The 22,459-nt window shown below is 44.1% G+C and overlaps 2 protein-coding genes across 2 annotated transcripts in view; one reads left to right on the forward strand and one right to left on the reverse strand.

The window, feature by feature from the left end:
• The first annotated feature begins 5,096 nt into the window (after positions 1-5,096).
• On the forward strand, positions 5,097-14,210 carry LOC126544539 (clotting factor B-like). Its single transcript, XM_050191885.3, has 6 exons — positions 5,097-5,194; positions 6,771-6,838; positions 7,281-7,393; positions 8,936-9,177; positions 10,442-10,602; positions 13,440-14,210. The coding sequence occupies exons 1-6, from the start codon at positions 5,128-5,130 to the stop codon at positions 13,602-13,604; spliced, it is 816 nt and encodes a 271-aa protein (XP_050047842.1). The 5' UTR covers positions 5,097-5,127; the 3' UTR covers positions 13,605-14,210.
• LOC126544532 (B-cell receptor CD22-like) overlaps positions 14,196-22,459 on the reverse strand; it is a 149,791-nt gene continuing 141,527 nt past the window's right edge. The window contains exons 7-9 of the mRNA XM_050191876.3: positions 21,765-22,058; positions 20,964-21,092; positions 14,196-20,507 (exon numbers count right to left, since the gene is read on the reverse strand). Of these exons, the coding sequence (XP_050047833.1) occupies positions 20,428-20,507; positions 20,964-21,092; positions 21,765-22,058 (503 nt within the window). The 3' untranslated portion in view covers positions 14,196-20,427. The remainder of the gene's footprint in view (positions 20,508-20,963; positions 21,093-21,764; positions 22,059-22,459) is intronic.

Here is a 22,459-nt window from a genome sequence, read left to right on the forward strand (position 1 = left end):
ACTCTTTTCTACTTTTTTTAATCATCACGATGCCCGCCTTCGTCGTCGTTCCCTGATTCTTGCGCTGAAGACCCACGTCACCCAGTCGAGATCGTATCACCATTAAGGAAAAAGCAGCCAAAAAAGACGCACGCATGAAGCATACAAGAAGACAGAAAAGAAGCTCTTTCCTGTCTTCTTACATGTTTCCTGTGTGCGTCTACTTTGGCTGGTTTTTTTCTTAATGCAATGCACCAACTAGCCCAACAACGTGTTTTGCTTTAACCATGTTTTAACGTAATAGCTCTTTCTCTAACTTCTCCAACACATTTGTTACAAAAATGTCTAACCTCGTCAAAGCTGCGGTATGCCCCTTGTGTTTGCGACACTTTTATGATATTTGTATGAGATATGGAACGTAAGGCATGCTAAAAGCGTTCATCTACTGCAGTTCGCTTGCCCCGCACGCTTGAGTCTGTCTTAATATGTTTTCGACGTCTCTGTATAAGGAAAACATTGCAACTTTGTTACCACTAGGCTAGCGTATGTCGCTGTCAGGAGTGACAAGTGCAAGTAAAGGAATAGGAAGGGAAAGACCTGATATGAACGAAAACAAGATTACGGTGCCGAGTCTCACCACTGAACATTTACCTCCACAGGTCTCGCCTGGCTATATCGCCTTTGTGCCCTTTATGCAATGGCAGTTAATTTAATTTAATTATGGGGTTTTACGTGCCAAAACCACTTTCTGATTATGAGGCACGCCGTAGTGGAGGACTCCGGAAATTTCGACCACCTGGGGTTCTTTAACGTGCACCTAAACCTAAGTACACGGGTGTTTTCGCATTTCGCCCCCATCGATATGCGGCCGCCGTGGCCGGGATTCGATCCCGCGACCTTGTGCTCAGCAGCCTAACACCATAGCCACTGAGCAACCGCGGCGGGTGGCAGTTAATCTCTGCCGCCGTTTCATTATTCAACGGAAAACATATTTAGACGAACCCTTCCAAAAGCTTGGCTTGAATTTGACTCTTCCTGTAATTCTTTCCTTTGGGGCTACCGTACTAGGTTACAGCCACAAGAATGTTTGTGAAGCCCTCTGCATCTTTCTGCTGAGACAAGACGAATTGCAAGCTAGAATTCTTCTAAATACTTATTAGGCTCACAAAATTCACAAGATATCTAGATAATTTATTATTGTAGATATTGATTATCTGTAACAGTAGACATTTTAAATCCCATCTGCAAGTATACTTATTTCATTCCACCCTAATTTTTTCGAACGAAAAGGAAAGTGCTAACAGTTCCTTCATCGACCGATTCATGGCCGATCCCCCAGACTGGGTTGCGTCATTTCACTAGGAAACAGAAACAAGAACAAGAAAACAGGCAAGAAGACATGGGAAAAAAGGAAGAAGTGAAGGGAGCGTGCGATGACGCTTCTTGGCCAATTCCCCATAGTGGGTATGCGCCAGTATTTGGGAGACAAGACAAGACAAGACGCCATCTTGGAGACGGGGTGCGCGCATGGAAGGACGTGGTGGCCGGGGCGCAGCGTTCCGGGAGAAGACGGCCGGAGAATGCCACTCTAGGTCCTGCCCCAATGCCGTGGTGATCCAGCGACGTCCCGCCCGAGTACGAGGCTCGGTGAGCAGCTGACCACTTGCTCCAGAACTAGCGATGGCCCGGACCTACCCGCCGACACGTCAGCGTTCATGCCGCTGAACGTGGACACGCGAAGGCTGGCTGCAGCCAGTCAACGTCCCATCTACAGACCTGAGCTGGGCCGGTGCGCACAAAGAGCGCCAGCAGGCACGAGCCCCACTCTGCCGGAGCGCGACAGCTCCCTAGCGGTTGTGCCTTCGTCACGTCAGCCGGGGCACCGGTGACGCCGGACAACAGCGATGACTGGTCACGACCGGGTTGTGACGACGGACCACAGACCGGGTGGCGAAGACATCCACAACGGACATAAGCGGTACTGTAAGCGCTCCGACGCTAGCGTATAAACGATTGCCCCACAGACGTTGGTTAACGCGGGGGGTGTGAACACTAAAACTAGTTAGGGAGGACGCATTCCGTCTGCAGTAAGTGTTGTATTTTAACATGAGTGCAATTTAAATTCCTCATGCTATGAATGTTGTCTTGGCATCGCACCTTGCGCTCATGTGTTCATTCTGCCTGCCCAAGCGAATGCACCAGGCGCTGACGTACGCGTGACAGTCGCCTAGTTACACATTTCAGAAAATACGCGAGAAAATCATGGTCCACGTCTTTTCAGTCCTCCCAGACACCTTGATCATCTCGCATTCAACACCAACTTAAAGTCGCTGTACCATGCGGGGAGCTCGCCAAAATGATGTACCAAGACATTCGTGCCAAGAAAAAGCTTAGTTTAGCACTATAGCACTATAGCCTGCCTATAGCACTATAGCACTAAAGCACTATAGCCTGCCCGGCTATAGTGCCTCCACTACTAAATTATGCATGTTGCTGCAGCCTAGTGAAAGTGAGATGAAATAAATAAAAAAATGCTGTTGTCGTTGGCACGAACAGGATTCACCGGACAACAAAATGTGCAACTCGTCATTCAAGATAAGCGCGAAACTGCGACAGCACGCATAGCTAATGTACGTGTTCTATCGATTTGGCTAAAAATATATTTTAAGCCACTGCCTATGCTCAGATTTCGTGGGCAGTCGTCGATGCGACGATCACAGGCTCAAGAAATTAGCAGCGTGGGTAATACCTTGCGATGAAGGTGCGCACAGAGTAAGCGCGACCGACTCCGCGAACGGAGAATCATGCGCCGGAACCGTCACCTTTTGACCGGAAGTGCCGAGCAGACACCGCGTTTCGTGAGCCGTTGCGAGTTTACGCCTCACCTATTCACCCTGCGCCGCCGTCCGCAGCAGTTCGTGTCGCCGCAGCGCTGTCGTTTAATTGTCAATGGTCAGCGTGTTGCGAGTTCAGAAATTTACTGTTTGAGGAAAAAAGAGAGAGAGGTAAAACATGAAGGCCACTTTAGGTTATAAACCATTTCGCTCCATGAATTACATCATCATTTCACCGTTTGGAAGCTTGCACTGTAAATCACGTACTTGTATCCACCGGGAGAAAAAAAAAAAAAGGAGGAAGGAAGCTGGTTCTCAAGAGCAGCGCGCACATAGCAGGGTCTGAGCCCGCCCTGACTAGACAAGGTTGGCCATAAATTGCACGCGTAGATGCGTGACTCTTAGAAACGATAACGAGATCGAGATGTGAGTTTTTGTTTTAAGAGTTATTTTACTTATGCGGGAGCAAATTGGATCATTCATCTGATGAAGGCAGATTGTTCCGCGCTGTCCGTGAGCGCTGCTGGAAGTGAGCCAACATTTTCACTGAAAGTCGCTCTACCACGTGCAGATTCACCCTTTGAGTGGAGTTCTTTGTCGTACGTGAGCAGTGATGGTATTCACTGCGCCGCGTAGGTACCACGTGAACCAGTTGGAGGAGTAATGGACATTTGAGAAGCTAGGCTATTAAGCAGAAATATTTAACAGTACGAATTACACTGCAGGACAAGCGCTGGCCGCGGTTATACTGCGTAATTCGTCCTGAATCGATTTAGCCAGCATCTTCGCATGTTTATAGGACAAAAAAGGTAGTAAAGGAACACATATCTTGTAAAGCGTGAACCACCCAAATAGATTGCCGCTTACCTTATTTCTTCGCTTCGGTACTTTTCTTTTTGTTACCGCGGTGCAGCACATGTCTATTAATAAGTCATTCAAACAAGTGTAATTCTCATCCCTGGCACCGAAAATGTCACGTCGGAAGCAGTAGAACAAAACTATATAGCTGCGCGCTTTCTTGACTTTCAAGGGACGAGCCGTGTACGAGCCTCCCGACAGTCACGGCTTATTGAAATCACGCGAGGCCATGCGGCCCTGACCGTGGCTGCCATCAGGGCTACATATACTCTTCGCGGTGTCAGGGTTCAGGCACACTATTTTTTTCTCTCTCTCCGCTTTCCGCACATGCCGATCATCCATGGTGTCAGTGTCGTATATATAGGCGCGCTTCTCCGCCCGCCCCCTCGGCAGCAGCCAAGCAACCCCTTCTCTCCCCCCCCCCTCAAACACACACACACACACACGCACACACACCCTTCACAACTTCATGTTTGCTTGTACGCGCTCGCCACAAGTTTACAAGTCCAATGCACAAGGCCGCGCACAGGCGCCGAAGGCCGGGACAGCACGCACACCTTTCTCATTTACCAACTCGGTTGAATCGTTGCCCTGGGAGCTTCGGCGACCGCTGCCCTTCACCGAGCTCTCTTCTCGCGGCAGGCGCTTTGAGCTCGATGCTCGTTCCTGGCGCCTCCTGCGGTCGGTCTGCGACGCACAGGGCCTGACACCCTTTCCGGGCTCACCGCCTCGGTACATCTTCTCCTTTGCGCGCGCTAAACGGCGACTTGCCATTAGGCTCCGATAGGGCATAATTCATGCCTTTGCCCCCTGCTTCGACAGGTCGCCGCTTTAGCGTTTCCATTTTCTTCGTTTGGTAATGAAGATGCAACGGCGATTCTTTGCTCTCGTCACGTGATCCGGTGAGCTTGCAGGCGCTCCAATCAAGCAAGGCGCGCAGTATGCGGCGGTGCTGTTCTCAGTGCCGCGGCTGATATAAAACAACACCCTGCGCTGGCCGCACTCACCAGACCGAGAAAGTGCGCGGCTGCGAAGAATTGCAGGGTGACACGAGCCAGGGAGCTAAGGTGGGGCACTTTGTTCTTGCTCTCTCTCGTGTGTTGCTAATCGTCTTACTTTCTCGAACCAGCGACGATGAAGGTGTTGAGAAATTCTTCCTTTTTGCACGAAGTCTATTCACGTAAACATGTACAACAAGCTACATACTGTTTGCTCCCCAATCCTTATTTTCCACCCTCTGACTTCAATAACTACGTTCTTGAAGTCGGATGACGGAAAGCTGAAACCTAGTTCTGCGTTACCTGTCTTTCTTGGGTGCTTCACTGCAAGCAACTCACTTGAACGTGCCTTTTATGTGCCCGCATTACCAATAAAATAATCAATTATTTCATTTGTATCCCAACCGCTTTCTTGTTCTAGGTGGTACTTCTGTGTTTGGAAGTGATTGGCGCTGAACATGGCATCATTTGTTATCATAGTGAGCACGATCCTCTTGGCTTGGACCTGTCGTTGCGAAGACGCACGTGAGTTTGCTCAAATATTTAAAGAAACGAAACCATGTAACGTTTTGCAATCTGTAGAAACTCTGAGGTTTTTATCAATCTAAAGTAGAGCTTAATCGCTTGCTGTACGCTTTACCGGCCCCGGGCACAAGTTACTATTTGCGAGGCCTAAGATTAATGGCACGACTCCCCTTTCCCCACTTTTCTAGCGCTTGGTAGCCGACCGGTTCCAACCTTGTTAACCTCCCAACGTTTCATTTATCACTTATCTTTTTCTCTCTCCAAAAGTTTCCAGCCCGTTTTGACTCTATACTGCTACATGTTTCTAGTTTGCTTGCATGAATAAATGAAGAAAGCGATCATGCGTAAATGATACTATACTGTTCTCTATGCTGGTTGTATAAAGGAAGTACCATCTAAAAGGAACTTTAAGGTTGCGTATAATAGAATAAAATAGATCTTGCTGGTGGTACATCGCTGTCGTGACCATACCTGATGTCTTCTGACGGATTATTTGAGTTCTTGCGAACTATATCAAAAATAATTTAAACAGCCTGCGGATCTAAGGATCGCTGTCTTTTGGCAATCATACCAAAGAAATAACAAACAAGTGAATCTAAGTGTTTGCTGCATTTCAGCACATCTACTTATAAAGGTGATGCAGACCAAGCGTGACATGAAATAAATGTTTCTTTCGATGTCGTTTTAGTTCAAGGGCACTTGAAAAAGAAAGCACGCGTGTTAGACTTGGAACGGACATAATATATCAAGTACTGTCGGTGCATCGGATGAAGCTTTTGAACATTACTGTTACATTGATCATTTTTTACGGTTAGAATAAGCGCATGAAACGTCGCACATGAGACGGAGATGGTAGCTACGGTGAACTCAGCACACGCGGCTACTCACAGCAGGGTAAGGTCCACAAGTACAGAGGAGCGTGCCGTGCTGCAAATGGCTATACTGGTACTCGATCCTACTTTTAAGAAATTTTTGAGGGGGCGAAAAATCTTCGTGAAGGAACCACAATTAACTGATCAAGAATTTCCAGGCAACGCTTCTTTCAAATAAACGAGAAATTTGAAACGTGCGATTAAGCACCCTGCACAACCGAATGAGCACTAGTATATGAAGGCAGTGCTTCATCGACGTCGATGAAGCACTGCCTCCTATTGAAAATTTGCAAATAGTGGAAGCCAGCATACTTAACCTTGTATCGAATCTGATTGCGCGAAAGTCCGCAGGTGTAGGTGATATACCTGATAACTATTTAAAACTTTAGCCAGAGCGGACGTCTAATCTGTTTTTGTATTTAAAATAATTTGTTATTCTGTTAATATATTTATTGATTGCTTACCACAAATGTACACAATGTATACTTGTTTTGATTGTTTGAATTTGTTTACTGTGCGCTTTATTTTTAATTTTTTTGTTTAGTAGTGTACGAACTTGTATCACTTCGCCAACACATTTAGCTTAGGGGTTAATAATACTTAAAATAATAAATTTATGATGGTTATGAACTTTAACATTTTTAGCTCAAATCTCTGGCACTCTTAAATGAATATGATAATATAGAAACATCGTTTCGAAACAGCCTGTGGACTGAAGAGGTTCAAGCCACTACCAAGTGGGAAAGCACGGACCGCAGAATGGCCTTGGATGGTAAGAACCTTTTGCAGTTGAGCAATGAAGTAACATAACATCTGTGTTTTAATAAAGTCGCGCGGGTTATGATGTGCTTTTATACGAAATTATCATAACGCTGTATGGCTTTCTTGCAAAGAACAGAACCTCGATTTCACGCTGCCTAACGCTCGCTTTAAATACGACGAAAATGCGTCAACATGATACATTTCATGTAATATGGTTAAGGTGTGAGGAGGAACGGCAGTATACCTGAATTTCAGTCGTTCTATTCGCTTTAAAAAAAAGGATTTTTATAAGTACGAGATGAAAAATGATGGTAAAAACGCTTTAGAAATATCTATTGAGACGGTAGCGAATTGTTTTATACCAGATTAATTGGGCTGGTTTTGTTAGCGGTCTTAAAACACATATTACCAAGCTCGTAGTGTATGAACGTGCCATATGGTAACATTTGCAGGCTTCAATCATGGAGTACAATCAGCGAAAGTCACCTGACTACCTCTGTGCCGGTGTTCTGATCAGCGAGCGACATGTCTTAACAGCGGCTCACTGCTTTGACCCGAGACCACAGTAAGTGAAACGAGTAGACGCTGGTCTCAATGAGACGCTTTAGTCGAGTATTGAGTGCTTTGTTTTGTGTATGTTGTGCATCTTTATTATCAACTGTGCAAATCAGTTCATTTTTCATCATCTCCATCTAGAATAGTGTGCTTGGCATGCCGCTAGGCAAACCTCTCTAGGATCCATTCAAGATCCTCACTCTCTCTCGATCCTTCAATTATCTCAGGGACCTATAACAACAGAAAGTAGGTTGCAATTCGGAAATCGCATCGGCGGATTGTCATGACGGTTTAGCTTTCATTTTTACACCTTTCGTTATTCCGGTCAATTTGTCCTTTCTTGTCCCGGCATAAAACGTCATCCTTAGGTACACTGAACAGACGGTACAATTCGACATGGTTGCTCTGTAACGCGGCGATAATCACTGGGTAGCTTTGATATGAGGTTTTTTGGCGTGGGGCATTACAAGCCGTATACACAAATCGGCACTCTATGGTGCACAATGATGCATCCTTAGAAAACCAGTCCTAGCGACATTATTTCGTTTCTAAGTACAGGGCCTTCATTGTCATTGCCCCGAAATAGTGCTGGCCACCTCTTCGTGGAGATATTATAGAAAAAGTGAAGGTGGACAAGTTGGTAGCAAAAGACGATATGGGGAGACCAAAAATAAAAGAAAACGGGATATTGTCGCATCATAATTGTGCGCCTTGGATCTGAGAGTTGCACTACGGTGGTCGCATAAGCAAGTGCAGTCGTAGCTCGTAAACTGAAAAGCACACGCTAAGGCTTCTTGGAAATGCAAAAGCTGACCGGATCCAGTCTCATTCGTAAGAAGCTCTTCACAATTGGGCAACGGCTTTCGCTATGATGCTGTCACTGTCACACTGGAATGCATCAGTTGTTACCACATTATCTTGCTCCGTGGTTATGATTTTGACCATCAGGGCCTTGCTTATTTTAAAATTATTTTCTTTAGTGGTGCGTTTAACTTCGGTCACGAGAACGCCTCTTGCCTCATTTTCAATGTGTGCAAAAGCACTCTTTGTTTTGGTAATTTTATAAAAATGTAGAATGTTAAACACTGCAGTTAACAAAACCGAAAGTTCGCTGTGGTGGTTTAGTGGCTATGGCGTTGTGCTGTTAAGCACAGGGTCGCGGGTTCGATTACCGGCCGCGGCAGCTGCATTTCAGAGGGGCGGAATGCAAACAGGCTCCTGTACCGTGCTTTGAGTGGTGCATGTTAAATAATCCCAGGTGGGTAAAATTAACCTGTATCCTCTCCACAACGTCACGCCTCATAACCCATTGTGCAGTTTCAGTACGTACACACTACACTTCACTTTAATAAAGAAAAACAAAACTAAAACAATGACAAATAAACTCAATATTATAGACACAATGCGGGCACTAAACGTCACGAGTAGCTGCGAAAGCCTATCATCTAGGCGGGATCAGAATTGCTGGTAGATGTAGCTGTCTCGTACAAATGCGCACTGATTTTCTACTGGCCGAAACAGAGCTTTTAACAGACTGTCGGGCTGCCCTCAGGAACCCGCGACTGTACTCAGTTCAACTCGAGTCAGAGTCCACCGAGTCCGGAGTGGAGTACAGCGTTTACGACGTCGAGGTGCACCCAGACTACCTGCCCGGGAGCAGCTACTACGACCTGGCCGTGATGACGCTGCGCCGTGACGTGGCCAACGATACGATGCCCATCTGCCTGCCCACCCGTACTGATGCCTTCGACAAGAGGCTGTCTTACGTGCTCGAATGGTCGCCCAAGTATTACGGTAACTCGTCACCGAACCTTTTCACGCATCGGAGTAGTAATTAGGCGCAGTGTGACATAAGCAAGAACCAGTACGCTCTATACAGGGTAAAGGAGGGCACGTGTGTGTCAATCGTAACAACTGCGGGGCGATTAAATTCTAGCAACTGCAGGAAGCAGAATCTTGCTTTAGTGCTTTAAGGGATTTTACAAAAATTACATCTCAAAAATATAGAAGCATGAATTTTACAAATCCGTATCTCTGCACCAAAAACATATATCGCCATTCTGTAAACTCCATCGGTTTGAGCATCTCAAGCGGACAAATTCGATACATGAATTTACGGCTTACACGAAGCTTGCAATGTTTACAAGAGTTTCGCAAAAGTCTTATTCACAAAATTCAGCTTCATTTCAGATCGGTGCGTAATGCATCAATTTTGTCCGCTTTGGATTTATTAATGTGAAATCATTATATGTCCCGTGAGGCAGGAAATGTGGCGTGTCAAGCGATATGGTACCAAAGATCAGCATCATAAGTGACGTCATCAGCGTCGTGTATGACGTCAGTAGTCATGCAGAAGACAGTAAATGGTATAACAACGTTAATTAGTAGTAATTATGCGTAATTCTTGTTAAAGTGAATTAAGCTGAATTAGAGTGAAGTAAATTAACGTTAATAGAAGTTAGAGTGTGGTGACTGAGGGTGAATTAAAGTTATTTAAAGTAAAGTGAATGAAGGTGAATTAAAGTGGATTAAAGTGGATTAAGGTAGAGTTGTGAAGGACACGTGACAATGTATGACGTCACGTGTCATGGACGTAACCAATTAGAGAGGTCATAGTGATTTCGCATTCAAATCCGGTAAGGATATGTAAGCAACTGTCAATTCGTTATTAGTTGCAATTTACATAATTGTTGTAGCGTTTTTTTTTATGGCTGAGTTACAAAGTTGTAAACTTCATACGGGAGTTCTTTTTATTTCGCAGTGAAAAAAAAAGACATGGCATAAATTCAATACCCACAGTTACTAGATCTTTAATTTAAAGAAAGTAAAACAAACCTCATCAAAATTTGTGTATTGGCTGCCGAGGAAAACGATTTCCTCCCGTTCCGATGCATTTAGATAGGAGCTCCCGAGCCAAAGCTTCCAAACAAAGAAACAAACAAAGAAACAAACAAACAGAAAACAATTGGTAATGCAAAGTTGACTCAATGCGACCAGGAAACTTGTTAGACAGTGTGGTACATCAGATGTACACAAAAATCAAACTTTGATATTTCAGGAAATAAATCCCCCATGACACTGCGCGCTCGTCGGGCCCTCGTCGCAAACAACGGAGACTGCAGCGAGTTTTTCGAGAACGTGAGGGTGCGTGAGCTTCCGAGAGGCATCATCGCTGGCCAGATGTGCACCGACATCCAGGAAATCGAAGGCAGCTGTGACGTAAGAGCATATACGAACAGTGCATGCATGCATGGGTTTTCTAAATTTTCAGGTTTTTTGTTTAAAACTTGCTTTGCACCTTTTAAGTGTCAACTTCCTGACTTCAAGTTTAAAAAAATACCTTACTTATTTAAAAAACGCACACATTTTTTTTCTTCTTAACACGACATTAAGGCGACATTAGGTGTGCTCAAATAGTGAAATTTTCGAATCGAATCGAATAAGAATGCCCCAGACAAACTAGTTTCTGATATGAAATACGAAGTATTTCTCCGTACCTAAGAAGAACGAAAAAAAAAGAAAGAATGTATCTCTTGCGATGCAAACGTAGTGAGGGAAAACGGAGGGAAAACGATAGTTCATTTATGCTGAGTTAACAAATATGCAGAAAGCCGGAAAGCAAACACTTTTGGTTAGACGATAGCAATATATCGTTCAAACACGGTCTGCTCATCCACGTGTTAGCTGAGAAACCGGTGCCTTTGCGTAGCAAACAATGCCTCCTGAAGCATACCACTTCGGATCACTCATTGCAGGAATATCTAAGTATTTTTCGTTTAGTCGGATTAACAATAAACACTCCAGGCAGCCTTGCTTAGTTCTTTCTCCTTGTAGGCATTAACGAGTCTTAAAGAAGTTCGAATATTAAATATTGAAATCACGTATGAATCGAGTAAGAAAGGCTATTTGATTTCTGTTCATGATTTCGAATATACTCGCATGCCTATATTTGAGGGTGTCTAAATTAAGTAAGTTTAGAATAATGTAGACAGCGAATTTACGCAAAGTGGCGTAGGAAAGAATTAATGTTTTGGAATGAGCATAACTTTCCTGATAAGAACATCAAGCAGGGCTCTACAGTTGAAAGACGTTAAGCACAAGCCTTTTTTTAAATTTTTTGCTGCCTCCTATCCAACTCAGGCGTTTGTTTCCTTCCCGTTAATCCCTGCAACTGGGTGAAAATCACAGGTTTCAGAAAGAAACGCTATCACTGAGGTGGAGAGGCCAATACATCAAATTGAAAATACGAATGGACAACGTTTGCTGTGGGCTGTTTCAATGACGTAAACTCTGTTGCTGTAGTGCAGAGTGTTGATTACATTATTGATATGCTAAATACGACAATGTTGCCTTTGACTACCACGACCTCAACGAAAAAAAAAAAAAAACTGAAAGCACAACGAAGCGCTTTTTACGCACTTTCACATCTATAGTTATTGTGACGTTGCATAGAAGAATACGTGCAAAGCTAATTGACTGAAATAAGTGGCTAATGAGAATGCGAAATATGGAATGCGAATTTGTGCGAAGAAATTACCTCTGCTGCAGCACTACAGATAGTTAGTCATATCGATGATGCGGTAAGATGTTCCAGTATATCTGAGGGCGTCACATAGCTTTTGGCGAGACTATAGATAACGTCCTTATATTACCCTTTCCATCAGCCTTTAATATAGTCATCGTCAAACTTGCCGTCCAACCCATTCCAAGTGCGCAGAAAATCTTGTGCCGTTGTGGCACAGGTGGTAATCAAATCACGGTACTATATCGCACAGAGGTGTATCGGAACTGATATTGGTTGCTCTGACGGCTCGAAGAAAGTGACAAAGACAAAAGCAAGCACGTATGGCGAATGGAAGACGACTCATGTTGGTGTTTTGTCGGTTATAATTGCGCAGTTATAGAAGAGTTGGATTATTGTGCACAGATGGTGAACCGCGGCTGCCGTTTTGACAACTTATGGTCGGGCAGTGTAGAAAGGAAATGATAAAGTGTTCTATGAAGCATTCCCACGCCCGTAGAGTTCGAAACGCTTTACAGGCTATTAGGCAGATGGCTTCTGTGGCCTATACCACCAATCGCTGTTCGTGCTTCAAAATGACGGTCGGTAACGAATCAAGAAGTTCAAACACACGAGGAAGTGTGGATATTTCTAGTGCATCAAGTCTCAAAAACATTCTGATGGCGAGTGACACTGCTACAGAATGAATGCATGCACGTGTCTGGAAACATTTTAGGGAACCAAGACAGAGAAAAAAACTGAATTACATTCAAGGCGTTCGCTTACAGTTGAAAGACGCAGCCTGCACATTTCTGTTCAGGGGGCCACTACCCTGTACCCTCAAGTTACAGGCTACCGTAAAGAAGTGTGGTACGGCTTGCCCTCGACTTTTATGTCTATATAGTCGTGTGTCTATGCACACAGTCCCATGAGAATGTGTTCTGTAGATTCTTTAATCTATAGGACGTTGCCTCTTTTCTTACTATATATTTATTATATTGTTACTGCTATAGCCGTCGCCATTATAGGGTGACTACATCTCTTTTATTTTCATTAAAAAAGAAACAAGAAAGCCGCCGGCAAATTGACGTTCATCACGGTTTCCTTACTCAGGAACTTTCGTTACCTGATCTGCCTTGAAAAAGGCGTAAAGCGTGTTCATAAGTGTCCGTGCTTCCCGTAGCATTGCTGCGCATGTCACTTTTTGGCCTGCACGCAGAAGTATACTGTTCTAAGTTTAAAATTCGAGAACAGTTGTGATTTGAAAAGCGTCTGATATACCCGCAACATTACTGCCATCGACATATTCTCATACCCTGAGTCTCCGTTAATGAAGACAAGATTTATGAGAAACTACCGAAGGTTGTGCCTGTGCGGGTATTTTTTGTGCATGTAGAGATGAAATCATACTTTACCTGTGCGAAACCAGACTGGTGAGCAGCAAACGTGGCTTTTGTGGCGAATGCAATGGAGATGGTCACAATGCTGGCGTCAATTCCCGAAGCGTAGCTTGATTATGCAGCGGCGTCATACATTCTATTTAACGTTTTTGCAGCGCTACATGGGTTCACCGATGATCGTGCCGGATCGAAGTTACCGCTGGTCAGCGGTCGGTGTGGCCACGTTTGGAGAGAAGTGCGACGACCACAATTTCCCCGGAGTGTACACCAAGGTCACACACTACTTGGCTTGGATCCAACGCGTAATGAAAAGCACTTAATCGTTGCTTCAGATTATCCGTTCACTCAAACATCAAACTGACCATGTATTCGCACCTTCTAGCCATTATTGCTGCAATATAGTTGCGGTAACGGTTGAATCATTCTGAGGTTGATGAACTCAACTGCAGACAAATAGCTCTCGGTGATATGTTTTCCGCTCAAAAGTGATCGAAGATGAGGCTGAGGGTGAGTTTATTTCACTTTGTGTTGATGTAGAACGCTGCTTGAACGCGGTGTTAGATAGAAGAACCGCTGTGTGCATGGACGAAAGAGATGGTGACACAGCGTGCCGCTGATATGTCGTCTCAGCGCAATGTCACGTCATGACTTTCTTGTGTTCTTGTCCCATGTGTTGCTTCACTGTCAAGACCAATCCAGCCCTGCGTAATGCCAAGACGAGCTACAGCGCAAAGAACCTCGAGTACGCAAGAGCACACATCGGAAACACATTCTTGTGTCCATGTGGATTTTTGCGATAAGGTTCGCCTAGACATTATCAACCAACAACCTCATATCCCAACCCTGGCTAGCGTGTTGCGTTATATATTTGCGAATTTCACATTGTAATACAAGATTGACTGGCCAGAATATACGTTTCATTCATATGATTGTTGTACTTTATTTCATTTGTTCATTTACACCAACCTTGCAGATTTTGTAGTACAGTAGCATCAGAAAAAAGACAAGAGTTATCATTTTATACAAGTTTCAACTGCCGTAAACTATGTATAATACATATATATATATAAATACGCACCCTCATGGAAATCACACCAACCTGGAGATCAATCGTATTTATCCTTTAACACTTGTTACACACCAGCCAACGTACTATTGTGCATGGCTTCGCTCGAATTTGGAATGGCTCCCGCATGTTAGATAATTGGTGGACGTTCAAACGTCCTTTTACGCACGAAATATAATCGTATGACGCCGTGCAGAGGCGGCTGGACGTGAAACAGGCTTTTGAACCCGACATGACATGACGTGGTATTGCGTCAGAAACTCTGTAAACCGTTTTCGCAACAGAGGAAACGCACCCTATAGACAATGGGTAAACTTTGCGAAGGGCAGAGATTCCCACAACCAACTGCTGAGCACTTCGTACAGTGTAAACTATACGCTGGATTAACGTCATACGAGGGACCTTGAATTGACCTTGCAGACCGATTGGTATTATAATGGCACTCGTTGAAACTGTGTAGGCTTTCCGCCGAAGTTTTAGAATCGAAGCAGAGAAGCATCATTGTGAGAAAGCATGTTAGGGACAAAATCAGAGATGCTGTAAACCTTCGCGATGTTAGGTAAACCTTACGTTGTAATTAAAAAGGTTACGTAAATGTCATTACACCAACCAGCCATGTCTCCCATCCTGTACATAGGCAGTGCGGCGATTGCTCTTCTGCGAAGCAGCTTCCTAATACTTCCCTCCTTTCCAGTCCGGCCTTCAGCTTCGGTTCCAGAAGTTAGAAAAGGTCGTCTTCGCAGCCGAAGCTGCACTCTCGTCTGTTACCCGCGGTGGTGGTTCAGAGCTACGGAAAAGGTCGCGGGTTCCATTCCCGCGTTTGAGTGATGGCGGAATATAGAAGCGCCTATTTACACTTATACAGTATATTTAGGAGTAAGTGCTGCACTCCCAGTTGGTAAATATTCATCCGGTTTTCCACGACGCCTCCTCTGATAGCTCAGGTGCAAGCAGCTTTGGGATAATAAATGCCATTAAGTAATCAGTTTGTCCTCTCAACTACATTAGCAAGAAAGTCGCAAGCTAGAATCCTCTTCACGGAACTCATTAGAACTAGCGAACAGCATTATCCTCTGGAAACAATGGAGCGCATGAAACAGCACGACAAGAGGTTGCTGAAAACATGCTGAGTCCCCACTATCGAAAGGTGCAACTGTGCCACGTTTTGTCAATTACATCTGTCCCTAAGGGTAAATGCATCCGCGTTGACCTAAACTCAAGGTCTTCCGAATTATTCAATAGAAGTAATCTTCTCCGTTTTTGTCTCGGCTTTTTATATTATTTTACATAGAAATGACAGTGCTAATGATCCTCAATGACTTTGTGCGGAGAAGAATGAAGCTGTAAACCTTTACCGGCTACACTGTTCGCGGTGCGATCCTTCCAAACGCCCATCGAAAATAGATTTTATGGTATTATACCACACATATCAGCCTGAAAAACATGCTAAGCGAGTAGCGAACAAGTATTCTACTAACACCAGAGCTAATAACTGTTAAGGAATTCTAGAGATCTCGAAAAACTTCCAAATTGTTAATTACTGAGTATGTACCAGCCTCACGAACGGAGCCCGTGAACAGGGTATATTGACAGTCCCGGCGGATGTGCGCGAAACATGCGACCTATGTCATTGTGCCATCACTACAATCCGTGTAACTGACGTGTTTGCCACTTACGTGCTGCTTCATGAGTTTGTTTTCAAGCAGTTCGAATATCCTGTTTATTTCAAGAGCTCCAACTGAACTATTTATCTTTTTGTGGTTGAATAATTCAGTCATTATGTCTCAGTAGGATCCTCGCATCACCCACAAAAAGTTATTTAGACCGTCCATGGAATGTTTGTGGATATCTTATACAGTGAAACTGCTCTTGTTACTAGATGCGGTGGAGAACATCCGCTCGCTCAACGTACATGCTCCAAATGTCGACGAAAATTCATTGAGTGAACCATGGTAACTAGGGCAACAAAAATTTCCGGAGATATTAAGATGGTGTGCGAAAGGAACTGGTAGATAGATGTGGAGAACAGGGAAATTACACAGGAACCGGGAACGCATATTTGTCGAGGAAAACACACCAGACACCACGAACCATTTTTCTCGAACTTTGCTGCGCTGGAATTTGGGTTATGATTCTTAAAATTCAAACAAATTCGTGGGCTTTTTATTGCGATGTTTATGGACTGTCTATAACTAGACTAGATAGACACGTGCACGTTTTGTCGAGCGCTGTACGTCTAGAGATTATCTGAAATCAACCTATTTGAAAGTGCATGCGTGGACCAGATATTGACAGGAATAAAAATGTCATTTGCGCTTTTCTCAATACATTTTTAAACTAGAAGCCTCTAAACGGTAGCCAATATAGACGTTCTAACTTCATTTTTTAAGAGTTGCATGCCTATAATGTATGCGGATGAGCACTTTACTACTTCTACTTACGGTGTCGTTTCTGTGGTGCATTTGTTTTACGTGGCTAGATGTTGCCGGCGTCACCGTCCTATGCTAACATCGGGTTTGCACTCAGTCAGACAAATAATTAACTAAAGAAGTAAAAAGGAATGCGGAGACTTGGCATTGACCAGGACGTTGTGCCACACGGGTCAGGTTATGCAAGGAAGCAGGTTATAGCGTGGCGCAAGCCATCTCTGTGGCGCGATCCTTAGCGTCCACCACTGTAACTGAATTTATACGTAAGACCTGCACAGGGGAGCGCTTAGACGACCCAGGGTCGCGTAAAGCTGTCCAGAGAGTCCTCGCCTGATTGCTTCATAAGTATGGGAGCCTTGAACTGATTTGCACACACTATTAAGAAAATACCGAGCTGGAAGAGTCAACCTTTCGCATCTCCGTCCCATAGGAACTGGAGGTCAAGGAGAAATGCCTTGTGAAACCTCACGCAATCTGGCGACGCGACTTCTATTGGGACACCTTGTGGTACTTTCTACATAACAAGCTGACTTATAAAATAAATAAATAAATAAATAAATAAATAAATAAATAAATAAATAAATAAATAAATAAATAAATAAATAAATAAATAAATAAATAAATAACAATCTATAAGGCTGCAACTGGATGGGTGCCAAGCTACAGCTTCAGAAGACAACTTGAATTATCTCTGAAGAATTGTCTGAAGAATGGTCGAAGTTGACTTGAGGCTTTACTTATGCTCCTAGACGGACTTTCCCTACTTTGCTTTCAGGCTTTTTTTTCTCCCGAAAACAAAACGTAGAACAGATTCTGTTGATGGAAAGGTATTAAGAACGTTAGGGAGGGAAGGTTGTTATGTTGAAAATGCGCGCAAAACAAAAACAAGAAAAACAAACAAAGAAACGTCAGGGAATACTATGTAACATGAAATATCAAAGAAAAGAAAAACAAAGAAAAAGAACAGAGCTCGCGCTGGCAGTTCGCCTTACGAAAGCTAGCTGGTGCAGAAAGGCACTATCAAGTCCAAAAGCTACGGTAAATAATTGCAGCCGTGCTTTGTGCTTTCGCGTCTGCATGCAGCCTCAGCCCCAGTGTTCCTGTCTTCATCCTTCTTTGTATCCCCTAATTCCCTTTTCACTAAGTAGGGTAGCAAACTGCATGTGCCTCTGGCCAACTTTACTGCCTTTACATTCTCCTGCTTCACTCTCCGAAAGTTGGCTCAAGCTACGTGGAAATGAATGTGTTTTATTTGTAAAATTGGTCACAAATCATATATTGGTCTCACGACAGCAATATTGGCAGTCCATCGTTTATTTATTCTGGAGTCGTTGCATCAGCAAAATCATAAAACTTAATCACTTCGGTTCTTGCCATCGACGGCAGAGTCCAACAAAAATTAGGTAATGCACAATTTGCACAGCCCGGATTCACAAAACTTTTGGTTCTTCAGTTATTTTGTCACTGGCCGGACGCCTCCGCTAATAATATGTCCAGCATAAGGGTTCGCAGGAATTTCCTCTTAAAAAATTACTGGCGTAAACGCAATTTGTGAATACTGGCCCAGAAGATCAGTGCTTTGCAACCAGTGCCTAAGTCAGAAACCTACTTCCGAAGGTGTTGGAACTCCCTTCTTTCTGTTGTACGCGGACCTAATTTCTGTAAAAAGATGCGAACGACTACGTACACGTAACTACAACGATTGGCAATCAGCCACCAGGAAGTTTGTGACGAGATTGTGACTAGATTGTGACAATTAGACACGATGTAAGCTTTGTAATGACAAAACTTTGTCACCGCACCTGGAGGGTTCATGTCATTTGGCCGTCATAAGAATACCTTGCCCAAAGAAAAAAAAAACACATCTTATCCTGGTCTAAGAAATTTCATTACGCGTCAGAACAAGTGATACCTCCACAAAATATCCTGCATTTCACACCAAGAAATGAAGCAGAGGATCCTGCTCGAAGGTTTCGTTGCCGCCTTCTACTTGTAGCCTAAACACAAAGACTATGTTCCATTAACATATGTGTAGTGTTCGCTGGTCTAACGCATAGGAAAATCGCGAACACGTCGGCCTGGTTATAAAAGCATAACCTTGGTGTACACAGGATCTCTCGTGTAGTTAGAGCGTGTGCGGAAACAGTGAAATACGAAAAGATAGAATCGGCGAAATAATGCTTGCTCCTAGACAATATCACCTATTACATGTATTCTGTCTTCATTATCGTCGTTTAATGAAACGCAAACATTATTCAACGTTGAATGAGCGTTTCTACTTGCCGCGTGCTTCTAATAGAAAATAAAACATCGCCTACTTATTTTTGATAAACACACGCGGTTCATCAAAACAATGAATATTACTAGCGAGTTTGCTAACCCTTGCTATTTTTCTGCCATCTAAAAAAAAAAACGCACGAAATATAACGAGGACATAATATTACATTAGCTCAAGTCCATTGATAGCGGTCAGTACTGGCACATATCTAAGCGCGATGTTGGGTTGATGCACATCTTGTCGAAAGGATAACAATGTTCAGATTAGGACCTTAAGTTATTGATAAATCTTTGCCAGGCCACGACGTCGCAGAGCAATTTTACTTTGTCCAGTGCGATGTGGTTGCCCGGTCTGTACAGACGTGCGTGAGAGCGATCAACGTAAGCAAGCAAGGATAGTATTTGCTTCGATAGTAAACGTTTGCGACCATCTACTTTCCTTCTTTTCATCGCTGCGTTTTTAAATCTGTGATGCCTGAGTTTTTGCACGCTGATTCTCACTTTACAAGGACAAGACGGCATCCGCTATACCAGGGGTCATATTTTTTCCTCTCACATTTTACTTCATCGTCTTATCATTTCAGAATGGTTATCCTTTTCTCTCTGAACTGCAGTGGCGTCTGAAGTGAGTGCTGAGGAGGGATAACCACCATCCCTTCTTATTCTTTAGAATGATTACTGCCGTGCATCGCAATCAGCTGGTGGAAGTGGGGTAGCCAAAATTGCATTGGGAATGGAGAGGTGGTTATAACATGTCACATAGAGCAGATTAGGTTGCCCATCAGCCTTCAAGTCAATGTTACTTCTATATTTTCTTTCAAATTTGTTGAACAAGATGCCTCAGGAGACGCATTTGGTAGGTACTTGTTAAGAGTAAGTTATTTTCGAAGTTTCCACATCGAATCTTCTTTTCGAAACCTCCATTAACAATCAGTCAATATCGAATTTCGAAACTTACAAATAAAATCAGGGCTGGAATACTAAATGCGCGTCCCCTTTAAGACTGGCCCGTTTTGTACATCAGGCGTAGATACATGTAGTTCCACCCCCTCTCCTTTCGTATTTTATTCTCGAGGCCACTGACTGAACAGTGCGCTGACAGCATTAGCCTGTGCGGTCAAACACAACATCATGTTCCGCCTCAGCTTTATTTTTCTTTCTCTGTGGAACACTTCCGACGCCCCTGCTTAGCTGAGTGCAATTGTGAACATTGGCAGTTACCTAATATTTGAGCCATTAAACAGGCGCTTCCTGCACCGCCGCATCCGACACCAAAATACGAAAAAGAGAAAGATCGATTTCTCAAAGTAACTAATGAGCGAAACGCGGAATACGACGCAAACACTCGCGCGCGCTCATGCGCACATGAGTTCATACACTATGATCGCCGTACATAGACTTTGGCAGAGTGTGATCCTTCGGTGTCACCACCGGGAGCGACGAATTCTGACCTGGAACAGAAATAGAAGTTTTTATGAACAAAAAATTGAAAACAACAGCAGGAACGTGCGGTCAGCCAACTTGTAGGTGGAATGCAGCTTAACAACACAAAATACTTCGTTTCGAGCAATGCAAAGGTGAGCCGCCATCTGCGAAGGTGCAAATTATTCAGTAATGAAACAAACAATTCAGCTGCCGTTCTAGTACCGTACAGAAGCTCCCGACGCTTAGATTAGAAAAGATTGGATTAGATTTTTTAGATTAGACTAGACTTGTCGAGAAAAGATTAGATTAGAAAAGCAATTCGTAACAAAGCCGCTTTCTCAGAGATAACTTTACAGTTGGCATGCAATTTTAAGCATACTCTTATTGCAGAGTGCCGGGACTCGCTATCTTTAGCCGTAGCATACTTATTGAATTTTGGCGTAGGAAGGTTGCACGGAACTGGCCCTTCTCTGTGCTCTTACCTTTTTTTCTTACGTCTCGCTCTCTGGTTTGCACGACGATGACGACCACAACGGGCACAAGAATAAGAACGAACAAAAAAGTTATGATGACTGCAAGAAGAACGTATGATGTCATAGTGTCCTCAGATTCTGCAAAAATCGACAGAAGAAGAAAGGAAGGGATATAAAAGAAGATGGTTGGCGGAAATAATTCAACACCGCGAAAGACGGGGAGAAAAAAAGAAGTTGCACGAATAATCGGCATTTTTTTTTTTTTTGCGCACACGTTACATTTTTGTAACTCTACAAGTGTCCAGGTTCTACGGAAGCGGCTAATGCTCAAAAGCTTCTTTGCCCTACAGGTATTGTGCCACGAAGCTCGATATCTTACGAAAGCCCAGATTAAAGGCCAGCGTACAGGAGAACAACACCAGTTCATTGGCAGATAGCTTCTGATAAGAATCATTGCAGTTCCCTCAGGATGCAAAGCCGCACAATCTTCTCTGAATTTGTTTTCTTCTCATTACCCCTCGCGACAATACGAATAAAAATAAAGAAATAATGCAACAGTTGTTGGTTAACATATTTTGCTTCTTCTGCAAAGAAGATGTGGCAGCATTTATTCGGACAAGTTATCGTTGCACAGTTATTGGCCGCTCTATTGTTTGGCAATTCTAAGTCGGCCGTTCAGAATTGGAATTTTTCGGCGTCATGCTCTATTGATTGTGAAGGAACAAGGGCAGTAGGTGGCACCTAGCATACAACCCGAATGCGCCTATGGTATACTGCGTGCGGCGCAGGGCCTCTGTTGCGCGCCTATACCTTTGAGCACCACGTGGAAGATGCAAGGCTTGGCCATGGGGCCGATGTCGTTCTGTGCCCAGCAGTAGACGGTGCCGAAGTCGGCTGCGACCTTGGGCTGGTAGAAGAACAGGCCACCGCTGCCGTTTCTAGGGGTGGTCAGGTTTCTCGTGGCCATCTCGTCCAGGCTGCTTCGGAAGGACCACGAGTAGGACACGTGGGGTGGGTCCGCGGCCACCCGGCACGGAACGCGCACCGTTTCGTCCAGCGCGGCAGTCAGATAGCTGTCCACGACGTCCATGCACTCGGGCTCATCTGCAGGCGCCGTCGATTGTGGATGCAAAATGAAAGAGCGTCGTTTGATCGTACATCAGCGCAACCTAACACACCAATTTACGCAACAGCAACCTAGCCACAGGTAACGTACAGTGAGGGGTAGGCTTTTGAATCGTACATGTCATTTAGAGAGCGCTCGTTTTCATGCGGCCTTCTTTCGAGAACTAATGGAGATATGCTGGAGCAAGAGAATAAACACCAGTACGTATAGTATTGGGAGCGAAAGCGTGTCGCGGCGAATGCGATGTTAACACATTTAAGTGGTGCATGTGGCAGTACATATCTATCGCTGCCAGTCACAGTAACTTTTGCTAAACTCACGCTCTTCACTTGCTTTCTGCCAAATTTTTGTTCTTCACTGTACCACATCAATGGGCGAA

Source organism: Dermacentor andersoni, chromosome 1 (genome assembly GCF_023375885.2).
Source record: "Dermacentor andersoni chromosome 1, qqDerAnde1_hic_scaffold, whole genome shotgun sequence".
Lineage (NCBI taxonomy): Eukaryota > Metazoa > Arthropoda > Arachnida > Ixodida > Ixodidae > Dermacentor > Dermacentor andersoni.